Consider the following 27,625-nt stretch of genomic DNA (forward strand, 5'->3'; position numbering starts at 1 on the left):
AGACAATATTTCACCTCTTATGAATTCTTTGCCCTATGCTTCTTTTAACTTGTATCCTTTTCTCTTATAACTGCAATGAGTGTGAATCAACTTAATGGCAGTGTTGTTGTTTTTTCTTCCCAGTGACCTAAAACAATAAAAAATCCACTACCTTATAGCTTTACAAGCTAGAAATCTGAGATGGACCTAAATGGGCTAACATTTTAAAAACATGGTGCCTATTCGGAAGACTCGACCACAACCAAAAATGCACATAGAGCAGAAAATAAGTGAGATTATGGGATATTTTGAAAATTAAATATTTCTGTGCATCAAAAGACTTACCCCAAAAGGTAACGAGAGAACCTCAAATTTGTGGGGGAGGGGGGAAGGATTGATATATATCTGACAAGGGATTAGTCTCTAAAATTTAGAGAAAACTTCAACATCTCAACAACAACAACAACAATCCAATTTAAAACTGGCAGAGGACACGAATAGACTCGTCACCAAAGAAGACATTCAGGCAGTCAACAAACACACACAAAAATGCTTGCAACTGTGAGCCATGTGACAGTTGTAAATCAAAACAAAGTGCTCCATGGCATCCCAGCAATAAGAGCAAAGCTCAATAAGACAGATGAAAACAACTGCTAGTGATGGTGTGGAGAAATGGGAACTCTTATGCACTGCTGGTGGGACTATAAAGTGGTACAATCACTTTGGAAAACAATATGGTACATTCTTAAAAAGATGGAAACAGAAATACCATAGGATCAGCAGTCCCACTTCTGGGTATACAAGGTATCTTCAAAAAGTTCATGGAAAAATTCTATGGTCTATTAATCCCACCTTTCCATGAACCTTTTGTAGCCCCCTTATATATTCTAAAAGGAGTCCTGGTGGTGCTGGACTGCTAACCTTCATGTCAGCAATATGAAACCAAGGGAAGAAGATGAGGCTTTCTGCTCTTGTAGAGATTTATAGCCTCACTCACCTTGCCACGCCAGACCCCAAGCGCTGCTTCTCTGCGCTGCCAGAAGCTTGCAAGACGCGCTGCGCACCGACGGAGCGGACATGGGCAGAGCGATGGTGGCCAGGCTCGGGCTGGGGCTGCTGCTCCTGGCACTGCTCCTCCCCACGCAGATTTACTCAAATAACACGACTACGACGCCTGTGACTAACTCTTCCCACGCTACCTCAGCTAACACAAGTCCACCAAACCCCACCGCCAAGGGAAACAGAGGCTCCCTGCAGTGTACGGCTAGTCTCCTCATGGTCGCACTCTCCCTTCTACATCTCTACTGCTGAGACTCAGGCCAAGAAACACCTCTACTTCCCTAACTTCTCTACCCAATCTGCACGGTGGCTGCAAGTCCAGCGTGCATCGAAAACCAGATCTTCCTTCAATCTACTGTTTCCGCACCTGCTTCATCGACTCAGAAGATGCTGAGAATCTCAAATTTCACTGATTGCTGATTGGAAGAACGCACGAAGAGTTTGACGAGATGATGAAAGCCATTATCATGAGTTCCATGTACAAGGTGAAGAGTGACAACATCCAAAAATTAGGAGACGGGTTCTTTAAATGTGGACTAAGAATTATGGACACTGAAAATGCTACCTTATGGGGGAGGGGCGGGAAATGGTTTTTATCTTTTCTAGAGATAAATGATGGGATAAGGAATTGAGGTTCATTTGTTCTTGAAATCTATAAGGCCATGAAGTGATGAGGTAATATTAAATGCTTCCATGGTTTTATTTATGTGTATATTCGAAGGGCCCTCCAGATCTTACATGCGTTGTTTCGGCAGTACTAATCTAATGCCGACAGACTCTAGATGAAAGCTTTACATTATTAAACTAGCACTGTTCTCTTGGGACCTGAACTCATACTTTGAGGCTTTGGATTTGGCATTGCATTTGGTGTTTTATGTAGTTGACAAATGCCCAGAATGAGGGATTGCGCTGTGCTGTGCCCTAAGTCCAAGCAAAATTCACTCATTTTGCTTATACACTTATAATGTCACGTGGTAGCCATTTCGGATCACCTACTCCCATCCAACAAGAGCATCGCTTCATTTAGCTAAAACTGATTCCAAAGAGTAGGAAGTACAGTGATCTCAACTAATTTCAAAATGCTTTTTATTTCTGTGTTGGTTACACACTTTTTACACTGCACAAATTTGTTCTGAAAGTTGAGCAAAAGAAATCTTGAAATAAAAACATGTGAAGGAGCCAAAAATAAAGTAAATCAAGGATTTGGGAAGTGAAGACGGGAAGCTAATTGCATTAAATTCATGGAAACTTTTATACTCCTGTAAATACCTTTCTTTTTTTTTACCTTTAAGAATCAGAATAGTCACATTTGGAACACTTTTCTGTATCAGTCAATATTTTTAGATAGTTAGAACCTGGTCCTAAGCCCACAGTGGGCTTACTTCTGGAAAGTGAATCTTCAATAACCCCCTCGGTGCACAGAAATTTTAATGTACCCACTCCATGAAGTCTTTTGTTCGCATGGTCACGCACTGATGCTTGGATGACCCAGTATCGAATATGAACACAGTAGTGTTGGTAACCAGTCATTTCCCCCCATTGTTTGAAACCTACACAAGAACAGCCCGATCCCACCGATCTCAAGCTACTGTGTGTGTGAATGAACACTCTCTTTTGCTTCATCTCTGAATGCTGTACATCTGTTTTGGCTTGTATAATGTGTTTGTGTATTTATGCTTTGATTCATAGTAACCTCATGTTATGGAATTGATTTGCATTGAACACAAACTGTAAATAAAAATAAATGGCTGCAAGAAAAAAAAAGATTTATAGCCTCGAACTACAAAGGGGGAAAGTCTACTCTGTCCTTTAGGGGAGAGATGAAGACCGTCCTTGAAATGAGAAGGATATATGAGACAAGGTTGTAACGTCTCGGAAGTGCTAAGTTTTCAGAGGCAAACTGGGTTACCACCAACCATGGCCTTTCCCATGCAATTCACCATTGCTCACCTGGGCACCATCCTTTTGCTTCCTCTCTCGTAACCATCCAGGGCTCTTTCCTTTGCTCCAACAATGAGATCACACCTGGCTTAGAACCAGAGAGTCCTGCTCAAGGGAACAGGAAAAGAAAGAAAGAATAGAGTTATGATGTGGGTGTGCCAAAATTAAATAAAATATGTCCTGGAGTAGCAAAGAAAGAGGAGCAACTAGATTAAGGGTCAGAGTAAGGGGTGAAGGGTAGAAACAGGGTAACCCATTTTCAACTCCAAAAGGGACAAATCACTTATTTGAAAAGTGTTCCCAAGAAATCCACAGCAAAGAATACAGACATTCCAAAAGGTCCACTCTGAATTTGTGGGGTACAAAAAACTTACCAAGTAAGACCAGGTTGTTGTAAGCCTCCAACATTATATCTCGATACAAATCTTTCTGTGTGGATTCCAAGCAGTCCCACTCCTTTTGAGAAAAGTAAATGGCCACATCTTTGAACTTCAGGCCCTGAAATCATATATAAATACACTATTTGTGGGAGTAATGTACAAAACCATCTTTAATATGAGACAAAATAAACAGAGAGCAATGCAGAAGAGAGACATTACTAGCAAACCAAGCAGGTTCTTTCAATAGATGGGTTCAGGTGTGGAAACCAGAGTCAAATGTCTCATAGTTCTCGAATATTCCTGGTCCTGTAGATGTAGCCTCTGGCACAAGATAGAAAGGTAGAAAACTACCCTTATTTGCCCAGATCTAAGAATTAAAAAGTCTAGATAATTGGTATTTCCTGATAAAATAAGCATGTACATACAAGTACATATAACAACATAGGCCCAGTATCCAAGAATTCTCAATATTTGTGATTGTCTTCTTCCTATTTATCCATTAAAGGATTCGAGAAGAAGTCAGTAACAAAAATTTAGTAAATACATGGTAAATCTAAACCAACATTCAATATTTAAAATGATGAAGATGTCTTGTGGGCTAAAAAAGGGATAATGAAAGAAAATACATGACATATTTGACCAGTGAGAATACTCTAGTTATTCGTTATTAGCTAGCAAAAGCATAAAGATATCCTTTAGTTTCAGTTACTGGTAAATCAAGAAATCAAGATTGCGAAAATTTCTAAGGTAGCCACTAAACAAACAAAATTAGTTGATAACTTTCAAACAGGAAAATTAAATAATGATGAAATATAGAAAAAGTAGAACAGAAAGTACAAATAAGGTAAAAATGGTATTTTCAATTTTATCAGTTATTACAATTATTGTAAATGAACCAAATCTTCTTGTTAAAAGACAAAGATATCAAAATCTAAAGTCCAGCTAAGTGTTGGACAATCTAAAACATAAGAATTCTGAAAGATTGGGAATAAAATGATAAAGATAACTTGTGCAAACAGCTAGTGAATAATATGTAATATACAAAAGATCCACACATAAATATAAAAAAGGGAAGAATTACAACAATAAACAGATCAGCCCTCTTTAGTGAGCAATTTTAACCCATCACTATAAATAACTGAAAGATTGAAAGAGATATTAAATAGATTATATTTAAATAGGAAAATAAAAACTTGATTTAGTATGGGGGACAATGCACCCAATTCTAAAATGCAAACTTTCTTCTCAGCCTCAGATAAGTAATTTCTAAAAACCAGTCACAATGAGTCTTTGCTCAAGATAAAAATATTTTTGTTTAAATGCACATGAATAAAAAGATGCACATTAGAAAACTTTTTCTATAAAAGGCTAGATAATAAATAGCTTAAATTCTGTGGGATATATATCGGTCACAGCTCTACAACTCCGCAGGCAAGAGTTACAGATGGCATATACATGAACGAATGTGGCTACAGCTTAGTAAAATTTTACTCACGGACACTGAAATTGGAATTTCATCACTTCCACGTTATCAGCTATTCTTCCTTTTCCCCCCAACCACTTACAAAACGTAAAGGCTGTGGTCAGTTTGGGCCTAAAAGTAACAGACCCTGACTAGCAGATTACAGGAGTTCAGTGCATGGCAACACCAATGTCCCTCGCAACATTAGTCACAACACCCCAAAGGTGGAAACAATCTAAAGATGAATGGATAAAGAAGATGTGAAATATACAATGGACTACTAATCATCAAGAGACATGAAACCCTGCTAGATGCCACAACATGGATGGTGAGTCAGTCACAGAAGAACAAATATTGTATACTCTCACTCTTATATGATATGAATATATATAGACAACAAAGGGGCCTTGGTAGCACAATGGTTAAGTGCTTGGCAGATCACCAAAAAAGCTGGAGATTTGAGCCTATAGAGACTACAAACAGGGAGTGGGGAATGAGGGGAGGAAATGAGGAGTTGATGCCATGGGGCTTACGTGGAGAGCAAATGTTTTGAGAATGAGGGCGATGAATGTACAAATGTGATTTACATAATTGATGTATATATGGATTGTGATAAGAGTTGTATGAGCCCCTATGGGGCAGTTCTACTTTCTAATATCGGGGTGTCATGAGTCAGAATGGGCTTGGTACACAACAGCAAAGACAGCAAGACTCACTTGTGGCTACTAGGGGTGAAAGGGAGGAAGAAGGGAGGGTTGACTATGTGTTGTGATGCTATAAAAGGGGAAAGGTGGGGGGCGATGACCCCAATTAGAGCAGCCAGTCCACAGAGAGGACCACATGGCCAGCCCCACTATGAGACATGATGCCCCTCACTGACCCGTGGCCCTGTGGGGGACAGCACGGGAGACACGCTATTGGAATTGCGCCTGACCTAATCCCACCACACCGAGTCAAAGCACTGGGGGAGTGCAGCAGAACAGCAAGGGAATGGAGCGGCAAGGTTCCCAGGGAATGCTGAAGGTGGACTTTGGGGCCAAGGCGTGGTGCCCCAACAGACTGGACTGGAAGACACTCCTAAAGGCCAATAAACGATCCTTGAACTAACTGCAAGCTTTTCTTTCTTGTTTTGTTCTTTGTCAGTGGTTCGCTGTTGTTGTTTTGTTGTATATTGTTGCTTGGTTTTGCTCTGTCTTGTTTTTGTTCATGTTATTATCTCCGCAGGTCTGTCTAAATAAGATAGGCTAGATGAACAATCTGGAGGAGAAAACAATGGGATTGACAGTTCCAGGGGAACAGAGGATAGGAGGAGGTGGGGGGAAATGAAGTGGTGTTAACAAACCCAGGGACAAGGGAACAAAAAGTGATCCAAATTGGTGATGAGGTGGGTGTGGGAGGCCTCGTAGGGCATGATCAAGGGTAATGAAACGATGAGGTATTGCTGAAACCTAGGTGGGGACGGAGCATGATAGTGGGACAGGAAGAAAGTCAAGGGAAATAGAGGAAAGAGCTGGGAGGCAAAGGGCCTCTATAGAGGTCTAGATAAAGACATGTACATATGCAAGTATATTTATATATGAGGATGGGGAAATAGATCTATGTGCCTATATTTATAGGTTTAGTTTTAAGGTAGCAGAAGGACATTGGGCTTCCATTCAAGTACTCCTTCAATGCAAGAATACTTTCTTCTATTAAACTGGCATTCTATGATGTTCACCCTCCCGACACAACCGCCAAAGACAAAGTGGGTGAATAAGCAAATGTGGTGAAGAAAGCTGATGGTGCCCAGCTATAAGGTTTATTTGGACGCGAAACAGAACCAAAGACCCAATTAACGAAGTTTTAGAAGCAGGCTTTATTGAGAAGCTTGCAGGCGGGTTCAGCAATTCAGAGTATTGAGCTATTGAAGCCACGCAATGGAAATTTCTGGCGGCGTTTTTATACCCCCTGCTGGCAGGCACAGCTGGGGAGGACGTGCGCACACAGGGGTTTCAGAAGGGAAACGGTCATTAAACTTATCTATGTTAAATAAATAAATAGAACTTATCTATAGGTCAGGGATGGGTGGAGTAAACATATCTTTAAAGAACATCCCGGCTCTGGGAACATCTGGTTCCCGGAATTTGCAGTTAAGCAAAGGGGAGGGGAGGCTGGAGAAGGGGGTGAGTCTTGAGAGCTAAGATGGAGGCACCAGATTCAAAATGGAGTTCCTTGTGCCAAGGCCAGACATTCTAGACTCTGTCTTATAGGGAAAAGGCACTACTTTAACCTTTTCTGTAACTGCTTCCTGCTGGTAGTGGGCGAAGAGCAAAGGGGAAGAGGTTCTTCAGGCAGAGTACTGGGAGTTTCGGCCGGCACTGGACGGAGAGGTTGGATTGTTGTAGCATCATCTGGTGAACTGCTATACGGGTGATTTTGCAGAGTCGGCTTTGCTGGAACTGGATGAGACATGGAGCAATTAAGAGCAATATTGTGACTAAAATTATGGGTCCTAAGATGGAGGCTAAGAGGGGGTACAGAGAAGAGTTCCACCAGGAAGAGGATCCGTCTGTTCTCAATCTGGTGTTTTGCAGCTCACGGCTTAGCTTGTTGAGGGTCTGGACTCTAGTTTCTACAACTCCCGATTCATTGATGTAGTAGCAGCATTCCTCTTGGAGGAAGAGGCAAGTCCCTCCTTTTTCAGCCATGATGAGGTCTAAAGCATGGCGGTTCTGTAAGGCAACTTGGGCAACAGAGGTTATTTGTCTTTGCAGGGAGGCTAGAGACTCAGTGGAGGCATCGATCGCCAGCTGGAAGCGGGTGGCTAGTTTGTCTGCTGTGATGACAGTGTTCAAGGGCCCCACCGCTGAGTCCTACTGCAACTGCTGATGAGGCTAAGGAGTGTCCTACTACTACAGGGAGAAAAACTGCTCTTTTCGTTCCACTGTATACCTGGATGTATTTGTCCTAGAACTCAGCCGGGGTATATATAGTGAGCTGCGGAACCAGAGTGATGGGCAGACACAAAAGGGTAGAGGTGGAACTGATGTTTAAATGCTTAGTGAGTGTATGGTTGCACCAAAAGAAAAATCCTTCTGGGGCTGTTAGTGGCCCGGAGGGGATCTGGGTGGTATTACATGCCTGTGTAGATGCATTGGAGTAGCAAAATAGCACGAGTGTTTTCTGGTTGGATGTATAGAGGGACATTGGGGGTGGTTATGGGTTGCGTGGTCATTACGTTGGGTGAAAATGACAGGGCAGGAGCCGGTACTGCTATCAGAGGAGAGCATTCCAGGGCCGCACACATGAGGTAGGTGGAAAGGTTGCCTACTCCCTGCTAGGGATGATGGGCAGTCCCTGCTGCAGCAGGGCGAGCCAGGAGAAGGGGGACCCGGAAGATTTAGAAATTTTGTTAGTGAGTTGATGTTTTTAGATCTGAGTATCATGGTGGATGGTGTATTGGACCTGTACTAGCGAATTCCATCTGAACAGTTTAGATGTGGGGTATGGGCTGTGGGGGGAGAAATACCAGGTTCCTTTGACTGGGCTGGTTCACTTATCATCCCACGGGTCACGGATGGTTAAGGTGAATTGTGTTCCTGACCAATGGAACTGGTGGGATATGGATATAAGGTAGGGGTGAACATGGTGAATATTGCAGGACTTCCAGGGACACCCTGTGTTTTCTTCTACCCATTGTCGTGCGCATGCGGGGTAAGAGGTTTGGTCATGTAAAAAACAAATAATGGGGGGAGTTGGTTTTATGAAAGTGTGTGCATTTGGGGAGTTAGAACCCTGTTTGAACGAAGTGAAATTACGGTAAACTGGACCGGAGCAACCGATGACCGGGCAGTCGGAAGTGGCTCGGAGATAAACTTTCTCCTGTGATGCTTGCCATGTTGGAGGTTAGTTACATTTTCAGTGAGAAAGAATCTCCAAGAGAAAGGGGAAGTTATGTTAGGTTTAGCTGGCTGGCTTGGTGAAGCAAGTGAGACGGAGAGACATAGTACCAGTAGACTGAGCAGACCACTGGGACTCATGGTCGTGTTTTACTGCTGCCTTGACTCGGGACAAATGTACCCAGGAATCTATTCCAAGTACCTTGATTGCTGAGGGAGTGGTAAGTATGACAGTGTAGGGGACTTTCCACCGGGGTGGCTAAAGGTTTAGATAAGGATTTGATTAACACAGCATCTCCAGTATGCACTGGTTTTAGGTAATCAGCAGAGGTCAGAGAGGGTTCAGGGATGGCGGAGTTTGCGTGTTGTCTAAGAAGGTTGCGGAGTAAGGACAAGTATGGGAGGTATTAAGCTAGCGGAGGGCAATCAGTTGTTGGACGAGGCGAGAAAAGGAAGGGTCGTCCTTAGAGTATTTCAAACAGACTGAGGCCGGACGGCTCCCAGGGTGCCGCATGCAGGCAAGTAAGAGAGAAGGGTAAGAGTTGAGGCCAAGAAAGTCGCAGTTCTAGGGAGAATTTGGTAAGCTGTTGTTTTATGAGACTGTTAGATGGCTTGACCTTACCAGAAGATTGGGGGTGGTAGGCTGCGTGGAGTTTCCAGCAGATGCCCAGTGAGGCGCTAACTGCCTGTTGTACCTTAGATATAATGGCTGGGCCGTTGTCTGACTGGATTGAAGCAGGCTGGCCAAAGCGAGGAATGATGTCTTGGAGAAGGTGAGCGACGACTATGCTTGCACTCTCAGAGGTGGGAAAGGCTTCGATCCATCCTGAAAATGTGTCAACCATAGTGAGGAGATATTTAAACTGCTTATGTTTTGGCATGTGGGTGAAGTCTATCTGCCAGTCCTGTCCCGGTAGGTGCCCTCGCATTTGGTGGAGCTGTCTACCAGGGTGTTGATTTCCCTGGCTACTGGAGAGGGCAGAGATGTTGCATTTTGCATGTGCTGTGTTGATAGTGTTCCATAGTCCAGTGGGGTGAAATATGGGGGTTAAAAACTTGTACAAAGCTTGTGGCCCTATGTGTAGAGAATTGTGGATATCAGTTGTAACTTTGGGAGAATGCGCAAGTTACCTTTGTATACCCATCCCTCTCGTCGAGGAAGGGAGCAGTACTGAGTGTTTTCCTCATCAGTGGGAGATAAAAAGCATACGAGCTAGGAGCGGGAAAGGGGGTTTGTGTTAGTGAGCGAGCAGTACGGTCAGTGAAGGCACTGCCTTTGGCCATGGGGTCACTAGAGGCCTGGTGTCCCCGGCAATGAATAATGGCTAGTTTCTTTGGTAAGAGGATAGCCCGTAATAGTTTAGCGATGAGCTGCCCATTTATAATGGGGTTCCTTTTGTGGTAAGAAAGTCTCTTTCCTTCCACAACATGCAATGTGTATGTGCTATCAGAAAGGCATATTTGGAATTGGTGTAGATGTTGGCAACCAGTCCCTCGGATAGGGTAAGGGCCCGGGTGAGGGCAACTACTTCTGCCTGCTGAGAGGTGGTTCCTGAGGGAAGCGGGGCTGCCTCTATTACTTTGGAAGATGTTACCACCGCATAAGCTGCCTGCTGGTTTCCAGTTATTCAGCAGGGAGCCTCCATCTACAAACAAGGTAAGCTCAGCATCTGGTTGCGGTTGATCTGTGAAATTCAGGTCTGGGAGATTGGAAGGTGTGAATAACTTCCACACATGAATGAGGTTGCATAGGGACCTGTTCTGGAACAGGGAGGAGGGTAGCTGGGTTAAGCAAGCTGCAATGAGACAGAGTTATTGAGGGGTCTTCTATAAAGAGTAGATGGTACAATTGAATGTGGGAGGGTCCCAAGTGGGGAAGAGTTTGCTGAGACAAAAGGTGAGGTGGTGGGTGGAAAATACGGTGAGGGGTTGTAATAAATTGATTTTTCTAGCTTCAATGTTTAATTCGGCGGCCGCCGTGAGAGCTCGAAGGCTCAGTGGTCATCTGCAAACAGTAGGGTCTAATTGTTTGGAGAGGTAAGCGACTGGAATGGGAGAGGAGCCTATAGGCTGCACTAGGACTCCCAGTTCTAGCTGATGTTTTTCATTTATGTACAGAAGGAAAGGTCTAGAGGGGTTTGGCAAAGCAAGGGTGGGAGTGGTGCATAGAGCTTTCTGTAGCAAGAGGAATGCTTGGTGTACAGCCTGGAGGTAAGGGGATCCATGGGGGATTCTTTGGCTGCCTGGTACAAAGGTTTGGTTAGAAGCGAAAAGTTAGGGATCCAATGCCTGAAAAATCTTGCTAGACCTAAAAAGAATGAGATTTCTGTTGCAGACCGGGGAGCGGGGAGAGCTTGTATGGCTTTGATCCTGTCATATGTGATTGCCCGGTGGGTAAGGGTGATGGACAGGCCAAGGCACGTGGCTTTGGTGAACGCTATTTGAACTTTGGAGTTTAGAAAGTTTAACAGAGTAGTGGCGGGAACACAATAGCAGAGGGGGAACACAATAGCAAGTCATCTACATATTGTAATACAACCCACGGAGGCAGGGGACATTGTATCAAATCTTTGGCAAGAGCTTGTCCAAAAATGGGGGAAGTCCCAGAACCGCTGTGGGAAGACAGACCAGGAAAGTTGTTGGGCTAAGTCTGTAACAGGATCATGCCACATGAATGCAAACAGAAACTTAGAGTCTTGGGGCATAGGAATAGTGAAAAAAGCATCTTTGAGATCCAGGACGGTAAAGTGGGCAGTGCCCACAGGGATTCAGGAAAGGAGAGTGTAAGGGTTAGGGACTACAGGGGTGATCGGGACTACTGCAGCATTAATTAGGTGGAGGTCCTGCACGAGGTGGTATTGTCCATTAGGTTTTTTTACTGGTAAAATAGGGGTGTTACAGGGTGAGTTTACAGGGGTGAGCAGACCTTGTTTTACTAATCTGTCTATTATGGGCTTGAGGCCTAGTCGGTGGGTTTTGGAAATGGGAAACTGCGGTCGGTTGGGGTAAACTTCAGAATTTTTTAGCTTAATTAATACCGGGGTGTGATGGGAGGCTACAGAGGGGGTACTTGTGTCCCATACCTCTGGCGACTCTTCTGGTAAGCGGGTGACGGTAGGGGGTGGTAAAGTGCAAACAACAGGGCTCGGGTTGTTAAAACTGTTAAGCATGACCATAAGGAGATTAGAGGAGGAGGTCAGGGGGTTAGAGAAGGAAATAGTGGCTTTTATTTAGACATAATGTCTCTGCCTAGTAGCGGAGCTGGGCAAGAGGGGATAACCAAAAAGGAGTGTGAAAATGGAGTTTTGTCAAATGTGCAAAACAGGGGGTGGGTTTGCCTGGAGGTTGAGGGGGATCCGTCAATCCCCACAACAGAGGTCTGGGAAAGAAAAGTAGGGCCCGAGTGAGAGGGAATAACAGTAGGTAGCCCCGTATCCACCAAGAAGGAGATGGATTTACCCGCTACCTGGAGCGTGACCCTGGGCTTGGCGAGGGTTACTGGAGTCGAGGAGCCAGGGCCTCTTCAGTCCATGAACCCCAGCAACTTCATACCTTGCAGTTCTGTGTCTGGAGTTTTCTGGATCTCAGCGCCTCGGCTTTGCGGAGCCAGGGGCAGAGCCAGGGTCAGGCAGTCCGACTTCCAGTGGCCCGGTTGTCTGCACAGCGGGCAAGGCTTGGTAGGAGGCTTGGGGTTGGGGCAGACTTTTGCTGAGTGGTTGTCTCAGCCACATTTGAAGCAGGCTCCTGGCAGTAGGCGTTGGCAACCCTGGGGTGCGGCGACAAACAGGATTACCTGCTAGCCTTAAGGCCGCTACCAGGGCTTGGGAATGGAGGCTAACCATCTGCTGGACCCTCACCTGGCAAGTGGCTTCAGCCGTCTCTTCCCGGGCATTGAAAACTTTAAATGCCACTTTTACCAGATTCTGTGTAGGGGTTTCAGGGCCCTTCTCAGTCTTTTTTTAGTTTTTTTTCTGATGTCAGGGGATGACTGAGAGATGAAGTGAGAGGCCAAAATAGAGGCCCCGCTTTTAGACCCTGGATCTAAACGAGTGTACTTTGTGAGTGCCTCCTGGAGGCGGCTGAGAAAGAGAGCAGGGTTCTCATCTGCCTTTTGAGTGATTTCTCTTAGTCTGTCAGTTGACAACCTTGTTGGAGACTGTCTCTAGGGCTCTAATGAGGTATCTGAGCATCAGGTTTCTGTGGGGGAGGTCAGACCCTCGGCCAGGTTGGTAATTCCAACTGGGGTCCTCTAGTGGAATGGCATGCACGCCCAAGGGGCCATTTGGGTCGATAGCGTGGTCTTTGCTAACTGGCGGCCTGCATCAGATACCCGCGCACGTTCCTCGGAGGTGAGGGTGGAAGCAAGGATCATTTGGATGCCATGCCAGGTTAAATCATACGTTTGGGTAAGTAAATTCTTTAATAAACTTAGAGGGGTCTGCCGAGAAGGAGCCTAAGCGGGTCTCTATCTGTGACAGGTCCTGTAAGGAAAAAGGGACGTGGACTTGAACGAGTCCCTCTACTCCTGCAACCTCTCAATGGACAAAGAAAAGCAGGAGGTTGTGGGAACGGGTATGAGAGGCAACCGGTGAGGACAGGGGAGAGCTATTGGACTGGTGATCGGACGGCGCAGTGGGCGGAGGAGACTGATAGGGCAGCTGGAGCGGCACGCTGAGGAGCTCAGCTGGCTCTTCAGGAGTTTGAATGACAGGTTCCATTTGCTGAGAGGATTGCGCTAACAGTATTTGGCGGGTAGAACAATGGTTACAGAGGTCAGGGCGGGAACGCAAGTCCCAAAAAGCCTGCACATAGGGGACTTCAGAATCCGTATCTGTCCACCTGCAGAAATTGTCCAGGTCCTGTAGAACGTTGAAATTGAAAGTGCCAGTCAGAGGCCAATGTGACTGGTTATCAAGCTGGTACTGGGGCCAGGCGACTTGGGTGAGAAAAACAAGTTTTTTCTTTCGCAAGGTCTGAGTATACCCTAGGCTGGAGAAACTTTTTAAGAGACAGCCCAGTGGAGTCAACGGGTCAATTTTAGATTGGCCTGCGCCCATGGTGAGGATAAGAGGGAGGAGAGGATAAAGTCTGGTTGCTCAGCTCCAAGGAGCACATAGGGAGAGGCCCTTAACATAAATCAGCAAAAGAAGCAACCTAGCTAAGGAATGACAGAACTCAGCTACAGGGCCTGGTGCCTTTTAGCATGACAAAGACCACTGTAGCAAGTGCCAACTTCAAACAGCAAGGAACTGCAGCCCTGTGACTGTGAGAGGCAATTTCATTTTATTATACTCTAGCTGGCCAGGGAGATAAAAAAATAAAATCCTCTGATCTAGTAAGTACCAGCAGACTAGATAGGACAATAAGCCCAGCTTCCCTCTCAGTGATTCTACACATAGCTGGGGAGGCCCTGCCTGTCCTGGGGCCCTAGACAGGGCTGAGGGAACACCCCAGTGCCCCTCTCCCATCCCCTGCTGCAGTGCTATATACAGCACAAGGCAGGTACATCAGCAAACTCCAGTACCCAAGTGACTCCTGGCCACAGCGCGATCTTGCTTTTGAAGTAATCCCACACAGCATCTGTGGAACCCTACATCAAATGGGTATACCACCCCGCTACCTTGAGGAAGAGTTGGAACTCTTCCAGCCTCATGGACAGGTGATCATGGATCAGTAATCTCCTTACCTACTACTCTTTCTTCTCTCTATATTTACTAGCCCTTCTAACTTTCCCACCGCACTCAGTCTCAACCAGCTCAGGTTGGTGTTGGGGTTTTATTTTCTCTTTCTTCTTTATCCCTCTTTTTTTCCTCTTTCTCCTCTTCTATCATATGCCACTACTGGCTTTCAGGTCACTACCCTCTGCTTAGGGAAAATCAATGCAAATAGCAGGAGGAACTCCAGCCTGCCCTTCGTGGGAGTGCTGTACACCACACAAGGCACTTGGGACAAACACACTGCGCTGTGCTGCTGCGGAAACCTCCGTCAGACCTCTAAGGCGATCTCGTCAACTAGGGCAATTCTGCCCAGCACCACTGGGTCCCAGCATTAAGAGGGCACACCAACCTGCCACTTGGGGGCAGGGTCTAAACCCCTCTGGCCCCACATTCAAGCAATAAGGGATCAGCTCTTTCTTTATTTCCTCCTCTCTCTCCTTCCTTTTTACCATCACAGCCAATCTTAGTGAACTCAGTTGGGTTCATTTCCTTCTTTCTTTTTTTCTTTCTTTCCTCTTTATGTCTTTGCTCTCTTCGCCTCTCTCTCTGCTCCTTCTCATTCCTTGCACATACCACTGCTGGTTCCTAGACCCCTAGACTCATCCTAGGACAACCCTGTCCTCCCAGTGGGCAGCCTGATCCCTAAGACAGTGCTGCACACAGGACAAGTCAGTGCTACACACAGCGCAGCACAGGGTCAGCTATTTATTTTTACAGTTCTCTCCTTTTTCCTTTTCTCTTCTCTTTTTATGCTTTCCTTGCGCTCGTCTTACATGTTTTCTTCTTTTCTCCTCTTCTTCAAGCTCTTCTCTATTTTCTACCACAGCCTCAACAGATTTAGTTCTCCTTTTTAGTTGTTTTCTTCTCCTTTTTTTCTTTTCTGTTTTCACTTTTGTTTACTCTGTGCATTTTAGTTGTGTGTGGGTGAGTGGGTGTCAGTTTGCTTGGCATTCTTGCCCCAGTCTGTGTCTTCCCCTTTCTCTCTTTTTCCTCTCCTTTCACTCTCTTTCCTACTACAAGACACTAGCGGCCTCCAGGCCACTCCCCTCTGCATAGGGCAACTCTGAAGACCCAACTAGGGGAGATCCCACCCTCATTTACTGGCATTGCAAGCAGCTGGGGAATTCATGCTGGTCCTCTCCCACACACCAAGAAGCAGGGGGTTCTCCCCTAAAAAATTGGGGGCATCCCCAGCCTAAATCCTGAGGCCCTCCGAGTAACAGGGGGAAACACCTGACCACCACTTGTGAGGTCCACGCTACTGTGGGAACATCCTCCCAACCTACAAGGCAATCTCTCTGTCTACGGTAATTCCCCTGTCAACTAGAGTGCTACACCAAGGAGGGCATACCTGCACGCCCTCCTCAGCACTACAGCTGCAGAGAAAAACACCACAGGACAGCCGAAGTGCTCCAAGAACTGTGAAGCCTACTTAGAGCTAGGCCAGGGAAGCGACACCATTGTGGGTCCACAACAATCCGACCAGTGTCACATGAGAAGAATATCCAATACACATTCCAAGTAACAGAATTCTCGACAGTTAGGATAAGAGTGAAACTACAGGAAGATATAGTGATAGCCTGACCCCTAAGAACAGCCACCGGCAGGTAGTTCATAGAAGGACTCATACAAATCCCCTAAGAGAGAGCCCAGGGATCTTCGACTCAGGAAGATGGCTCCAGGCTCCTCTAAAACAACACATAAACAGCAACCAGTTCCAACAACTTCAACGAAAAAGCAGGAAAAACAAAAAAAACAATGACGGAAGAAGTCATGAACCTAATGATGTGCACAGAAGAAGCAGATATTGACCTGCCACAAAAAGAAAATTTCAAAATTCTGCTTAAAGTCATAAAGGATTTGAGGAAAGCAATTCAGAAAAAAAAAGAGATGATAGAGGAGGTAAAGGCAAACACACCAAAGGAACATACAAGAGTTAAGAATTGAAATAACAGAAAACAGTGACAAATTGACAGACCTTGCGAATAGGCTTGAGAAGGTAGAGAATCGCATCAGTGATCTAGAGAACAACCAAGCAGACCTCAGCAAACGGGAAAAACAGTCAAATAAGACAATCAAAGAAGTGGAAAAAAACTTGAGAGCCATGTCAGATGCTATGAAAAGAAACAATATTAGAATTGGACACCGGAACAAGACACAACAAAGAAGTCAACAGGGAAAATAGCAAGGGAATTCTTAGAGGAAAACTTCCCCAGCTTAATAAATGAAAACCAAGCAACCATATAAAAGGCTGAAAAAACACCAGCCAGAGTGAATCCCAAGAAGTCACCAAGACACGTAATTGTCAAACTATTCAACTATGAGGAAAAGGAGAAGATCATAAAAGCAGCTAGGGAAAAGCAAACATTCACGTATAAAGGTACTCCAACAAGAGTATGTTCAGATCTATCAGCGGAAACGATGAAGAAGAGGAGGGAATAGAGTAACATATTTCAAAAATTAAAGGAAAACAATGCAAACCCAAGAATACTTTACCCAGCCAAATTATCTATTAAGATAGATGAAGTAGTAAGCGTCTTCCCAGACAGGGACAACCTCAAAAAATACATAAAAACAAACCCAGCCCTACAAAAGATCCTTTCCGACCCAGTATGGGCAGAAGATCAACACTCACCGAGGGCAAATAAGAGACCATCACATAGAACAACTCCACCCATGGGGCGACAAAGAGGAAACAGCCCCCAGAATAACATCAGCTCAAAAGTGGAAAGAAGGCAAACATAAACCACTCACACAAAACAAGCGGATAAGACATGTAGATAGAAAAATATCCATCACAAAAGGTACAATATGACATCACAGAGTCCACAGATAGATATAATAACACTGAATATCAATGGCCTGAACTCAGGCATTAAAAGTCATAGGCTAACAGACTGGCTCAGGAAACATAACCCATCGATCTGCTGCCTCCAGGAGACTCATCTCAAGCTTACAGACAAAAACAGGCTGGAGAAAAATATACCAAACAAATGGTAATGCAAAAAGAGCAGGGATGGCGATCTTAATATCTGTCCAAATTGATCTCAAGATACAGGACATAACAAGAGACAAGGAGAGGCACTCTATAATGCTCAAAGGAACAATAGACCAAGAACCAGTGAGCACAATAAATATATATGTACCTAACGAGAGGCCTGCGAAATTCGTAAATCAAACACAGAAGATGAAAAAAGAGAACACAGGCTCAACAATTATAGTTGGTGACTTTAATACACCACTCTCTGATAAAGGCAGATCATTAGGAAAGAAACCCAACAAGGAGGCTACAGATCTAAATAGCACAATTGGACGACTTGACTTTATATTTTCAGAGCTTTCCACCCACATGCAAAAAAATTCATTCTTTTCAAGGTCACATGGAACATATTCAAAAATAGACCACATGCTGGGACACAAGTCAAACTTGAGTAAATTCAAACACATAGAGATTATACAGCCATCTCTCTCCGATCATTGTGCCATAAAGCTGGAAATTAACAGGACAGTGAAGAAAACAAGGGTAAACAATTGGAGGATGAACAATTTTCTATTGCAAAAGGAGTGGGTATTGATTCAGATCAGAGATGAAATCAGGAAGTTTCTAGAAACCAATGAGAACGAAAATACGACATACCAAAACCTGTGGGATACAGCAAAGGCATTTATCAGAGGAAGGCTGACAGCAATAAACGCACACATTAAAAAAGAGGACGGACCCGTGGATGATATGGTGACACAAAATTTATACCAATTAGAGCAGAGTCAACAGAACAACTCTACTAATAGCAAGAGAATAGATATAATAAAAGTCAGAGCAGAGATACAGGAGAGGGAAAACAAGAAAACTATGGAAAAAATGACGCTAAAAGTTGGTTCTTTGAAAGAATTAACAGAATTGATAGACCTCTGGGAAACCTAACCAAAGAATGGAAGGAACAAACGACATTTGCATGGATGAGGGATGAAACAGGGGACATTACAACAGACCCTAATGAAATAAAAAGGATCATTACACAGTACTATGAAGGTCATATTCTAACGAATTCAACAATTTGGAAGACATGGACTAATATTTGGAAACACAATCCCTCCCTAGACTATCCCAGATGGATGTCAACAATCTCAACAGACCCATAGCAAAGGAAGAAATAGACAAGGTAATCAAGGGATTACCAACAAAAAATCCCCTGGGCCAGATGGCTTCACAGGTGAATTCTACCAAGCATTCAGGGAAGAACTGACACCAATCCTACACAAACTCTTCCAGAACATAGAAAAAGATGGAAAACTCCCAAATGATTTCTATGAAGCTAGTATAACTTTGATACCTAAAGCGGGAAAAATGCCAGAAGAATTGAGAACTATAGACCAATAACCCAAATGAACATCGATGCAAAAATCCTTAACAAAATACTGGCCAATAGAATACAAAAGCATATTAAAAAAATAATTCACCATGACCAAGTGGGATTCATACCAGGGATGCAGGGATGGGTCAACATACAAAAGACCATCAGCATTATTCACTGCATTGGCAGGAAAAATGATAAGCACCACATGATAATATCAATAGACGCAGAAAAAGCATTCGACAACATCCAACACACATTCCTGTTTAAGACACTTAAGAAGACAGGAAGAGAAGGAAAATTCCTCAATATTATACACACCATATATGAAAACCCAACAGCTAATGTGGTAGTTAATGGAGAAAAGACAAAAACAATTCCACTGAAAAGGGACCAGACAAAGATGCCACTTGTCCCCACTCCTATTTAACATGGTACTGGAGGTTCTAGCTAACAACATAAGACAAAGGAAAGATATTAAAGGTATTCAGCTGGAGAAGATATGATTCTATATATTGAAGATCCCTTAAACTCCACAAGCGGAGTGTTGGAAACACATCAGACAAGACCACAGAAGAGACGAATAAAAAGGTAGTACCCTTTACAATTGGCAAGCACAAATAGAAATACCTAGGGTTATACCTGACTAAAAAACCGAAAGATTTGTATGAGGAAAATGATAAAACACTACTTCAAGAAATCAAGAGTAACCTCAACAAATGGAAGAATAGCCCATGCTCGTGGACTGGCAGACTGAATATAGTAAAGATGTCAGTTCTGCCCAAGGTACTATGTAAGTTCAATGCTATCCTGATACAAATACCACCATCCTTCTTCAAAGAATTGGAAAAACAGATGACCAACTTCATATGGAGAGGGAAGAAGCCTATAATTAGCATAGAACTCCTCAAGAAGAAGGATAAAGTGGGAGGGCTTGCTCTACCTGATTTTAGCACATACTATATGGCCACAGTATTCAAAACAGTGTGGTACTGGCATAATGACAGATATTCAAACCAATGGAAAAGAGCTGAAGACCCAGAAATAGAAACATCAGTATACAGGCAACTGATCTTTGATAAGGGCCCAAAAATATTAAATGGGAAGATTATTTTCAATAAATGGTGCTGGAAAAAATGGATATCTATCTGCAGAAAAATGAAACAAGGCCTTAACCTCACTTCATGCACAAGAATAAACTCAAGGTGGATCACAGACCTGGAGATAAAACCCCAAACAATTAGGGCCATCAATGAGGGAATTGGGACAAATCTGAGAACCTTGGCACAGGGATTACATAGGCTACCAGAAATAGGGAAGGATACAAATACAGAGGGGTCACAAATAGACAAGTGGGATATACTGAAGATAAGACACCTATGTACATTGAAAGAATTCATCAAGAGAGTAATAAGAGAGTCCACCGACTGGGAAAACATCTTTAGCAATGACACATCAGACAGAGACCTTATTACTAAAATCTACAATACTTTGCAAGCTTTCAATAAGAGAAAAACTAATTGCCCATGAGGAGGTGGGCAAAGGACCTGAAAAGAAGTTTCACAGAGTCTGAAATCCGAATGGCCAATAAACACGAGAAAATGTTCCTGTTCATTAACCATAAGATAAATGCAAATCAAAACAACTATGAGATATCACCTACCACCCTCAAAGATAGCACAATTTAAAAAATCAGAAAGCAACAAGTGTTGAAGGGGCTGTGGGGAGACAGGAACTCTCATCCACTGCTGTTGCACCTGTAGGTATGTACAGCCACTATGGAAATCGATTTGGCGATTTCTCAAACAGATGGAAATTGAGTTACTATATGATCCAGCAATCCCTCTACTGAGCATATACCCAGAAGAGGCAAGAAACAAACCACAGCCAGGCATCTGTGCTCCAAGGTTCATTGCGGCACAGTTCACAATTGCAAGGAGTTGGACACAACCCAAATTTCCATCAAGAGACGAATGGATTAAAAAACTGTGGCACATACATACAATGGAGTACTATGCATCACTAAACAGCAGTAATGAACACATGAAGCATATCGACACATGGGAAGAACGGGAGGAAATTATGCTAAGTGAAGTGAGGCAAGCACAAAAGGACAAGTATAACATGAGTCCGCTAAGTTTATATATATATATATATATATATATATATATATATATATATATATATATAGAGAGAGAGAGAGAGAGAGAGAGAGAGAGAGAGAGAGAGAGAGAGAGAGAACAGAAAGGTAAGTGCAAAAGGGGCACAGGGAAAAAGCTACTGTATATAAACACTCCAGGGGTGAGGTCCAGGTAGTATGGCAGGGGCCAGACCAAATCCAGGGGTATATAAGGTAGCCAACTAAAACAGGGGTGGAGGGAGGAAAGGGGGAGGGAAAGATGTGTGATGGGGGAATGAGGCACTGACCCACCCAAGGGGAGGGTATTGTTTGTGTCTCCACAGGGAAAGAGGGACCAGATATAAAGCCAGTGCCAGATGAATGCAGTGTGCAGATAAGGAGTGGGGAGCCAGTGGAGGGGCCTGAGGGCTCAGTCTTCATACCAGCTATGTGGACAACTGCCCCTCACCCCAGAAGAATTTACTTGAGAGGATGGCACTGAAGCTGCAGCTAGGGGAGAGGGGCATTTCTGATCAGCACAAATGAGAGCAAATGAAGGGAGAGGAAGAGAGAGTGGAGCACATCCTGGCCCATCAGGCCTGGAGGACGATATCCCAGCTCTGAACAGCCAATGGACAGAGTGGACAATATGGCTGACCCCACTAAGAGACACACCTTTCCTTGATGGCCCAGGACCCTAAGGGGGACAACACTGGAGACTCAGGGCCGAGACTGGCCCAGACTGACGCTGTGACACTGAGGCAAATCACTAAAAGCGTGCAACACAGCAACAGTGCGAGCAGAGCAGGGAGGCCCGAGGGAGTACAAAGGACAGACTCTGGGGCCAAAACATGGTACCCCATTGGACCTGACTGAAGGACACGCCTAGAGATAAAAAATCAGACCCTGATCTATTTACAGGTTTCTCTTTCTTTTAAAAATTTTTTCTTTTAATTAATCTATTCTTCTATGGGCAATTGGTTTCCCTTTTTATTGTAATAGCTGTGTTCTCACTCATAGCCTATCTTGCAATGATGATTTTTGGTGGATATTATTATCTCTACAGATCTATCTAGATAAGATAGACTGAATGAATAGTCTGGAGGAGAAAACAATGGGACTAATAGTTCTGGAGGGACACGGGAGAGGGGGAAAGGAGGTGGTGCTGACCAACCCAGGGACAGGGGAGCAATAAGTGATCCAAAATGAGTAGCAAGGAGGGTGTGAGTGACGTGGTAGGGATTCAGCGAGGGCACGGTAACCTAGAAAAATTACTGAAACCCAAATGAAGGCTGAGCATGAGAGTGGGACAAGAGGAAAGTAAAAGGAAATAGAGGAACTAGGTGACAAAGGGTATTTATAGAGGTCCAAAGACTGGAATGTACATATGTAAATATATTTATATGAGTGTGGGGAAACAGGTCTATGTTATAGGTTTAGTACTAAGGCAGCAGATGGACATTGGGTCTCTACTCAAGCATTTACTCAATGCAAGAACACATTGTTCTATAAAATTGGCATTCCAGGATGTACACCTTCCCAACATGATTGCTGAAGAAAAATGTGTGCATAAGCAAATGTGGTGAAGAAAGCTGACGGCGCAGCATCTGGGATCTTAAAGGCTTGAAGATAAACAAGGGGCCATGTAGCTGAGAAGCATCAAAACCCACATGGAAGAAGCACACCAGCTTGGCTGACCATGAGGTGTAGAAGGGACCAGTTATCAGACATCAAAGAACTAAAAATCATTATCACTGGGTGCCCACCTTCCTGACACAAGCACTGAAGACAAACGTGTGCATAAGCAAATGTGGTGAAGAAAGGTGATGGTGCCCAGCTATCAAAAGATACAGCGTCTGGGGTCTTAAAGGCTCGAAGATAAAAAAGTGGCCATCCAGCTCAGAAGCAACAAAGCCCACATGGAAGAAACACACCAGCCTGTGTGACCACGAGCTGTCGAAGGGAACAGGTATCAAGCATCAAGGAACAAAAAAATCCTATCATTGAAAATGTGGGTGAGTGCAGAGTGGAGACTCAAAGCCCAATGGTAGCCAACTGGACACCCCTTACTGAAGGGTTGTGGGGAGGAGATGAACCAGGCAGGGTGTAGGGTAGCAATGATGAAACATATAACTTTCCTCTAGTTCTTAAATGTTTCCTCCCCGCCACTATCATGATCCCAATTCTACCTTACAAATCTGGCTAGACCAGAGGATGAACATAGGCACAAATAGCAACTTGAAACATAGGGAATCCAGAACAGATGACTCCTCTAGGACCAGTGGTGAGAGTGGCGATGCCTGGAGGGTAGAGAGAATGTGGGGTAAAAAGGGGGAACTGATTACAAGAATCTACGTATAGCCTCCTCCCTGGGGGAGAGACAGCAGAGAAGGCTTTGGTGGTGGTGGGGAGACGTCGGACAGTGTAATATATGACAAAATAATAATAATTTATGAATGATGAAGGGTTCATGAGGTAGGGGGGAGTGGGGAGGGAGGGGGAAAATGAGCAGCAGATATTAAGGACTCAAGCAGAAGGCAAATGTTTTGAGAATGATGATGGCAACAAAGTACCTATGTTCTTGACACAATGGATGTAAGTATGGATTGTGACAAGAATTGCACAAGCCCCCAATAAAATGATTTTTTTAAAAAAGACTTGAAGGTAAACAAGCGGTCATCTAATTCAGAAGCAACAAAGCCCACATGGAAGAACACACCAGCCTGTGTGATCATGAGGTGCCGAAGAGATCAGTTATCAGGCATCAAAGAACAAAAAAATCATATCATTGGGTGCATATCTCCATGATACGATAGCTGAAGACAAAAGGGTGCATAAGCAAATGTGGCGAAGGAAACTGATGGTGCCCGGCTATCAAAAGGTATAGCGTCTGGGGTCTTAAAGGCTTGAAGGTAAACAAGTGGTCATCTAGCTCCCAAGCAACAAAGCCCACATGGAGAAGCACACCAGCTTATGTGATCACGAGGTGCCAAAGGGATCAGCTATAAGGCATCATCAGAACAAAAATATCTTATAGAGAATGAGTGGGGGAGTGCAGAATGGAGACCCAAAAGCCCATTCGTCGGCCACTGGAGATCCCCTTGCAGAGGGGTCTAGGGGAGGAGATGAGTCAGTCAAGGTGTGAAAGAGCACCAATAAAAAATACAACTTTCCTCTAGTTCCTAAATGCTTCCTCCCCCCCCCCGCCCCCCCGACCTACTCCCACTATCATGATCCGAATTCTACCTTGCAAGTCTGGATAGACCAGAGGATGTACACTGGTGCAGATAGGAACTGGAAACACAGGGAATCCAGGGCGGATGATACCTTTAGGACCAGGGGTGTGAGTGGTGATACTGGGAGGGTAGAGGGAGAGTGGGTTGGAAAGAGGGAAGCAATTACAAGGATCTACAGGTGACTTCCTCCCTGGGGGATGGACAACAGAAAAGGGGGTGAAGGGAGACGTCGGATAGGGCAAGATATGACAAAATAATAATTTATAAATTATCAAGGGCTCATGAGGGAGGTGGGAGCAGGGATGGAGGGGGGCAAAAGAGGACCTGATGCCAAGGGCTTAAGTGGAGAGCAAATATTTTGAAAATGATGAGGGCAATGAATATACAGATGGGCTTTACACAATTGATGTATGTATGGATTGTGATAAGAGTTGTATGAGCCCCTAATTAAAAACGTTTTGGTTTTTTTTTGTTTTTTTTAAGGGGGCAAGGTAGGAAATCCCTATCCTCATCAATTCCCTCCTGGAATTAGATCCAAGTTTGACCTTGCCAGATCTCTAAAATCCTCATTGCCAGCCACTTCTGTGATATTTCCTTTCTCAACCTAACCACACAAAGTTAGGTCATTCAAATCCAGGATGAGCTCTAGGCTTAGGATTCTGTACAACACCCAGCACTACAGACAGGCCAGCTCACCTCTCTCTTCCTAGCCCTGGGAGCTGGATCATAAACTAGGAAAAACTCTGGTTTTCATGGACGATTTTTCGTCACCCACATTCCCAGGACAAGGACTTCACTAATCAACTGCTTGTGTAGACTGCTTTTGACCACCAACTACCCAAAGCTAAGTTTGATTCCCATTGCTCCCTGTGGTCTCATTAACTCTCCATAATGGCTCAACCAAAGGAGCGCTGGTATTGTAGTGGGTTACACACTGGCCTTCTTACTGTTTGTTAGGAGAAAGATAAGGCCTAAAGCCCCTGGAGACTTACGACCTCAGAAACGCACAGGAGCAGTTCTACTCTGTTTCAAAGGGCCATCGGGTCGGAATCAATACCACGGCAGTGGGGTTTCCCCCTTTTCCTGATACTACCTTATGCTTTAATTATAATAAGAAAGACTACAAATGAAGAGCTGCACCAGCAATGTCTGGGAGAGTTCCTGGAATAGGGTGTCCATTATCCCCAAGACTGTGCCATATCCTCCCATTCATAGATGTTATCCCCAAACCCAGGAAACCCTGAAAGAGGAAACTCCTAGGTTCAGGGATTCCCGGTTATAGGGACCTCATGTCTATGTGCGACTAAGGCCTTAATGCATAGTTACTATCATCCAATTAATATCTGACTATATCCTGCCCCCTTCTCTTCCTGAAGTTAGCTGGCTAGATGTGGGTTCTATGTAGCCCCTACTTGTCTAACTTTTTGAGAAAAAAGAGTATCTTAACTCTGGTCTACTCCAAGGGCGATTTTTAGAAACCACAAAGGCTAGATTAAGTTATTTGTCCTACATAAATGTCTTTGTTAGTCATGTTGGGTCCATGGGTAGATTATGTTGAGAAGACAAAGTGTGGGGGTGGCTAGACGAGATCAAACATGTGATCCCATGTATGGAGCTTAGAGCAACACAGTATCAATCAGCCTGACCTCTAGGACAGGGAGGACATGTAACCTAGCATCATGAATTATCTAAATTTGTTCATTCTTCTAGCTCTGTTATATTGGCAATATTCTTTGCCAACAGTAAAATTTCAATTCATCAATTATTTTTCGAACTATTATATGCATATCCAAAGGGACACATAATAGGGAGCCTTCAAAAAGAAAGTTCCATTTTTTTCCATGAACTTTCTGAAACCTCCTCATAAAGGAACTCATTTTATCACAAGCTAAGATTATATCAGCCACGCTGATATAAAGACGTTCCAATAAAACTCTGGATACCAAGTCTCAGGTGAACTTCTCTGGTTGACAATCTGCCATAGCAATGTGCCAGGAGACCGAAGCATGCTGATTCTGCAGGGAAAGGATAACAGACAGCTTCCTGTTTGGGATCCTCCCAGATCTTGCCCAAGCTCTTCCTTTGGCTGAGACAGGATGAAATACAGGAAATTTGTCCAACTCTTGGAATTCAACAGGCAGGAAATGGGACAATGGCACAAATTAACGGTGAGTATCTAGTGACTGCCACGAACAAGGATGATCCTGGGAGTAGTTCAGAGACTAGCAGGACTGAGTATAGAGGATGGGGCCACCACTGCTTACCTTTCAAAGAATGAGACTCCCATTTTTGTGAGGCTAGAGAATGGGATCAATACCCCAAGTTCAATGCTCTAAATTGAAGGAAAAGAGCTGGTGATCTGTTGGCCAAGGAGAATGGGGGTCACTCAGTACCAAGTGTGAGGTCATTGCTCCAATAGTCAGGGAGAGTAAGACCATGGCCTAAAATCAAGGGAACAGGGTTAATGTCCCAGTGGACCTACAAAACAGGGCTGGAAGAGAAGGGTAGTGCGTCACCCAGAATCCAGAAAGCAGGGCCTTTATCCACAGTCAACGCCCAGATGAACCCAGAGGATAACAAATCCTTCTCAAGCCTTGAAACCTAACAAGATTTGTCCTGTAGAGTTTCAGACTTGCCTGGTACCCCTTGTGTGGGATTTCTAATTAATGCTGACCAAAGAGTTTGATCTCTTTTTGTCTGTGGTTCCTAAGAAGTAACCTCTAAACATTGTAATTTTTACAATGATTAAAGTATCTTTAATAATTAACTCCAAACCTTACTTAGATAGAGGTTAGTGAGACTAGAGAAAAACAAAAACAAAAGAACACGAGCCCTTCCTTAGGGGAGGAGGCCAGTGCAGGTTGAATTCAATTACATGTAATGATTCAATCGTGTCTCTATAAGGAGACCATACTATAAAATCTCTGGTTGGTGATAGACGTCTGTGCATGTGGGAGAATAGTGCTTCCTCTGGGATACCGGAATGCCTCCCAATCTCAATCTATGCATTTCTTCATTTATAGTCTTTTTTGTTATAATAAACAATAATGATAAGCCTGGTGCTGCCCCAAGTTCTGTGAGTCATTCTAGTGAGTTGCTAACACAACCAAGAGAGCAATGGGAGCCAGCAGGTCAGCCATGAAGGTGCTACTGGAAACCCAGAGCTTCCAGCTGACATCTAGAGTCTGGGGCACACATGGCAGGATGAAGGACTGCGCTCTCTACCTGTGAGAACTGCCCTGTCCCAGGTCGTCAGCATCAGAGGAAGAATTGCACATGCAGCTATTGTCAGAAATGGAATTGGAACAGAAAACTGAATCAGTGAACTTGATTATACTGACATCTTAATTTTATCATGACATCTTAATTTTAACTTTCTAATTTCCTCCTCTTGGAATGGAAATGTCTACCTTACTATGCGTGTTTCACCATTGTGCTTTGGGTGCAGATTACAGCTAGAGAGGAATTTCATCCCAAACTGGACTAAACTCAGAGTCTCACC

At 44.1% G+C, this 27,625-nt stretch overlaps 1 protein-coding gene across 1 annotated transcript in view; it reads right to left on the reverse strand.

Moving 5' to 3' along the window:
* LOC142432067 (uncharacterized) overlaps window positions 1–27,625 on the reverse strand; it is a 45,264-nt gene that overhangs the window by 10,373 nt on the left and 7,266 nt on the right. The window contains exons 3-4 of the mRNA XM_075537142.1: window positions 3,354–3,477; window positions 2,989–3,084 (exon numbers count right to left, since the gene is read on the reverse strand). Coding sequence (XP_075393257.1) covers window positions 2,989–3,084; window positions 3,354–3,477 — 220 coding nt within the window. The remainder of the gene's footprint in view (window positions 1–2,988; window positions 3,085–3,353; window positions 3,478–27,625) is intronic.

Source organism: Tenrec ecaudatus, chromosome 18 (genome assembly GCF_050624435.1).
Source record: "Tenrec ecaudatus isolate mTenEca1 chromosome 18, mTenEca1.hap1, whole genome shotgun sequence".
Lineage (NCBI taxonomy): Eukaryota > Metazoa > Chordata > Mammalia > Afrosoricida > Tenrecidae > Tenrec > Tenrec ecaudatus.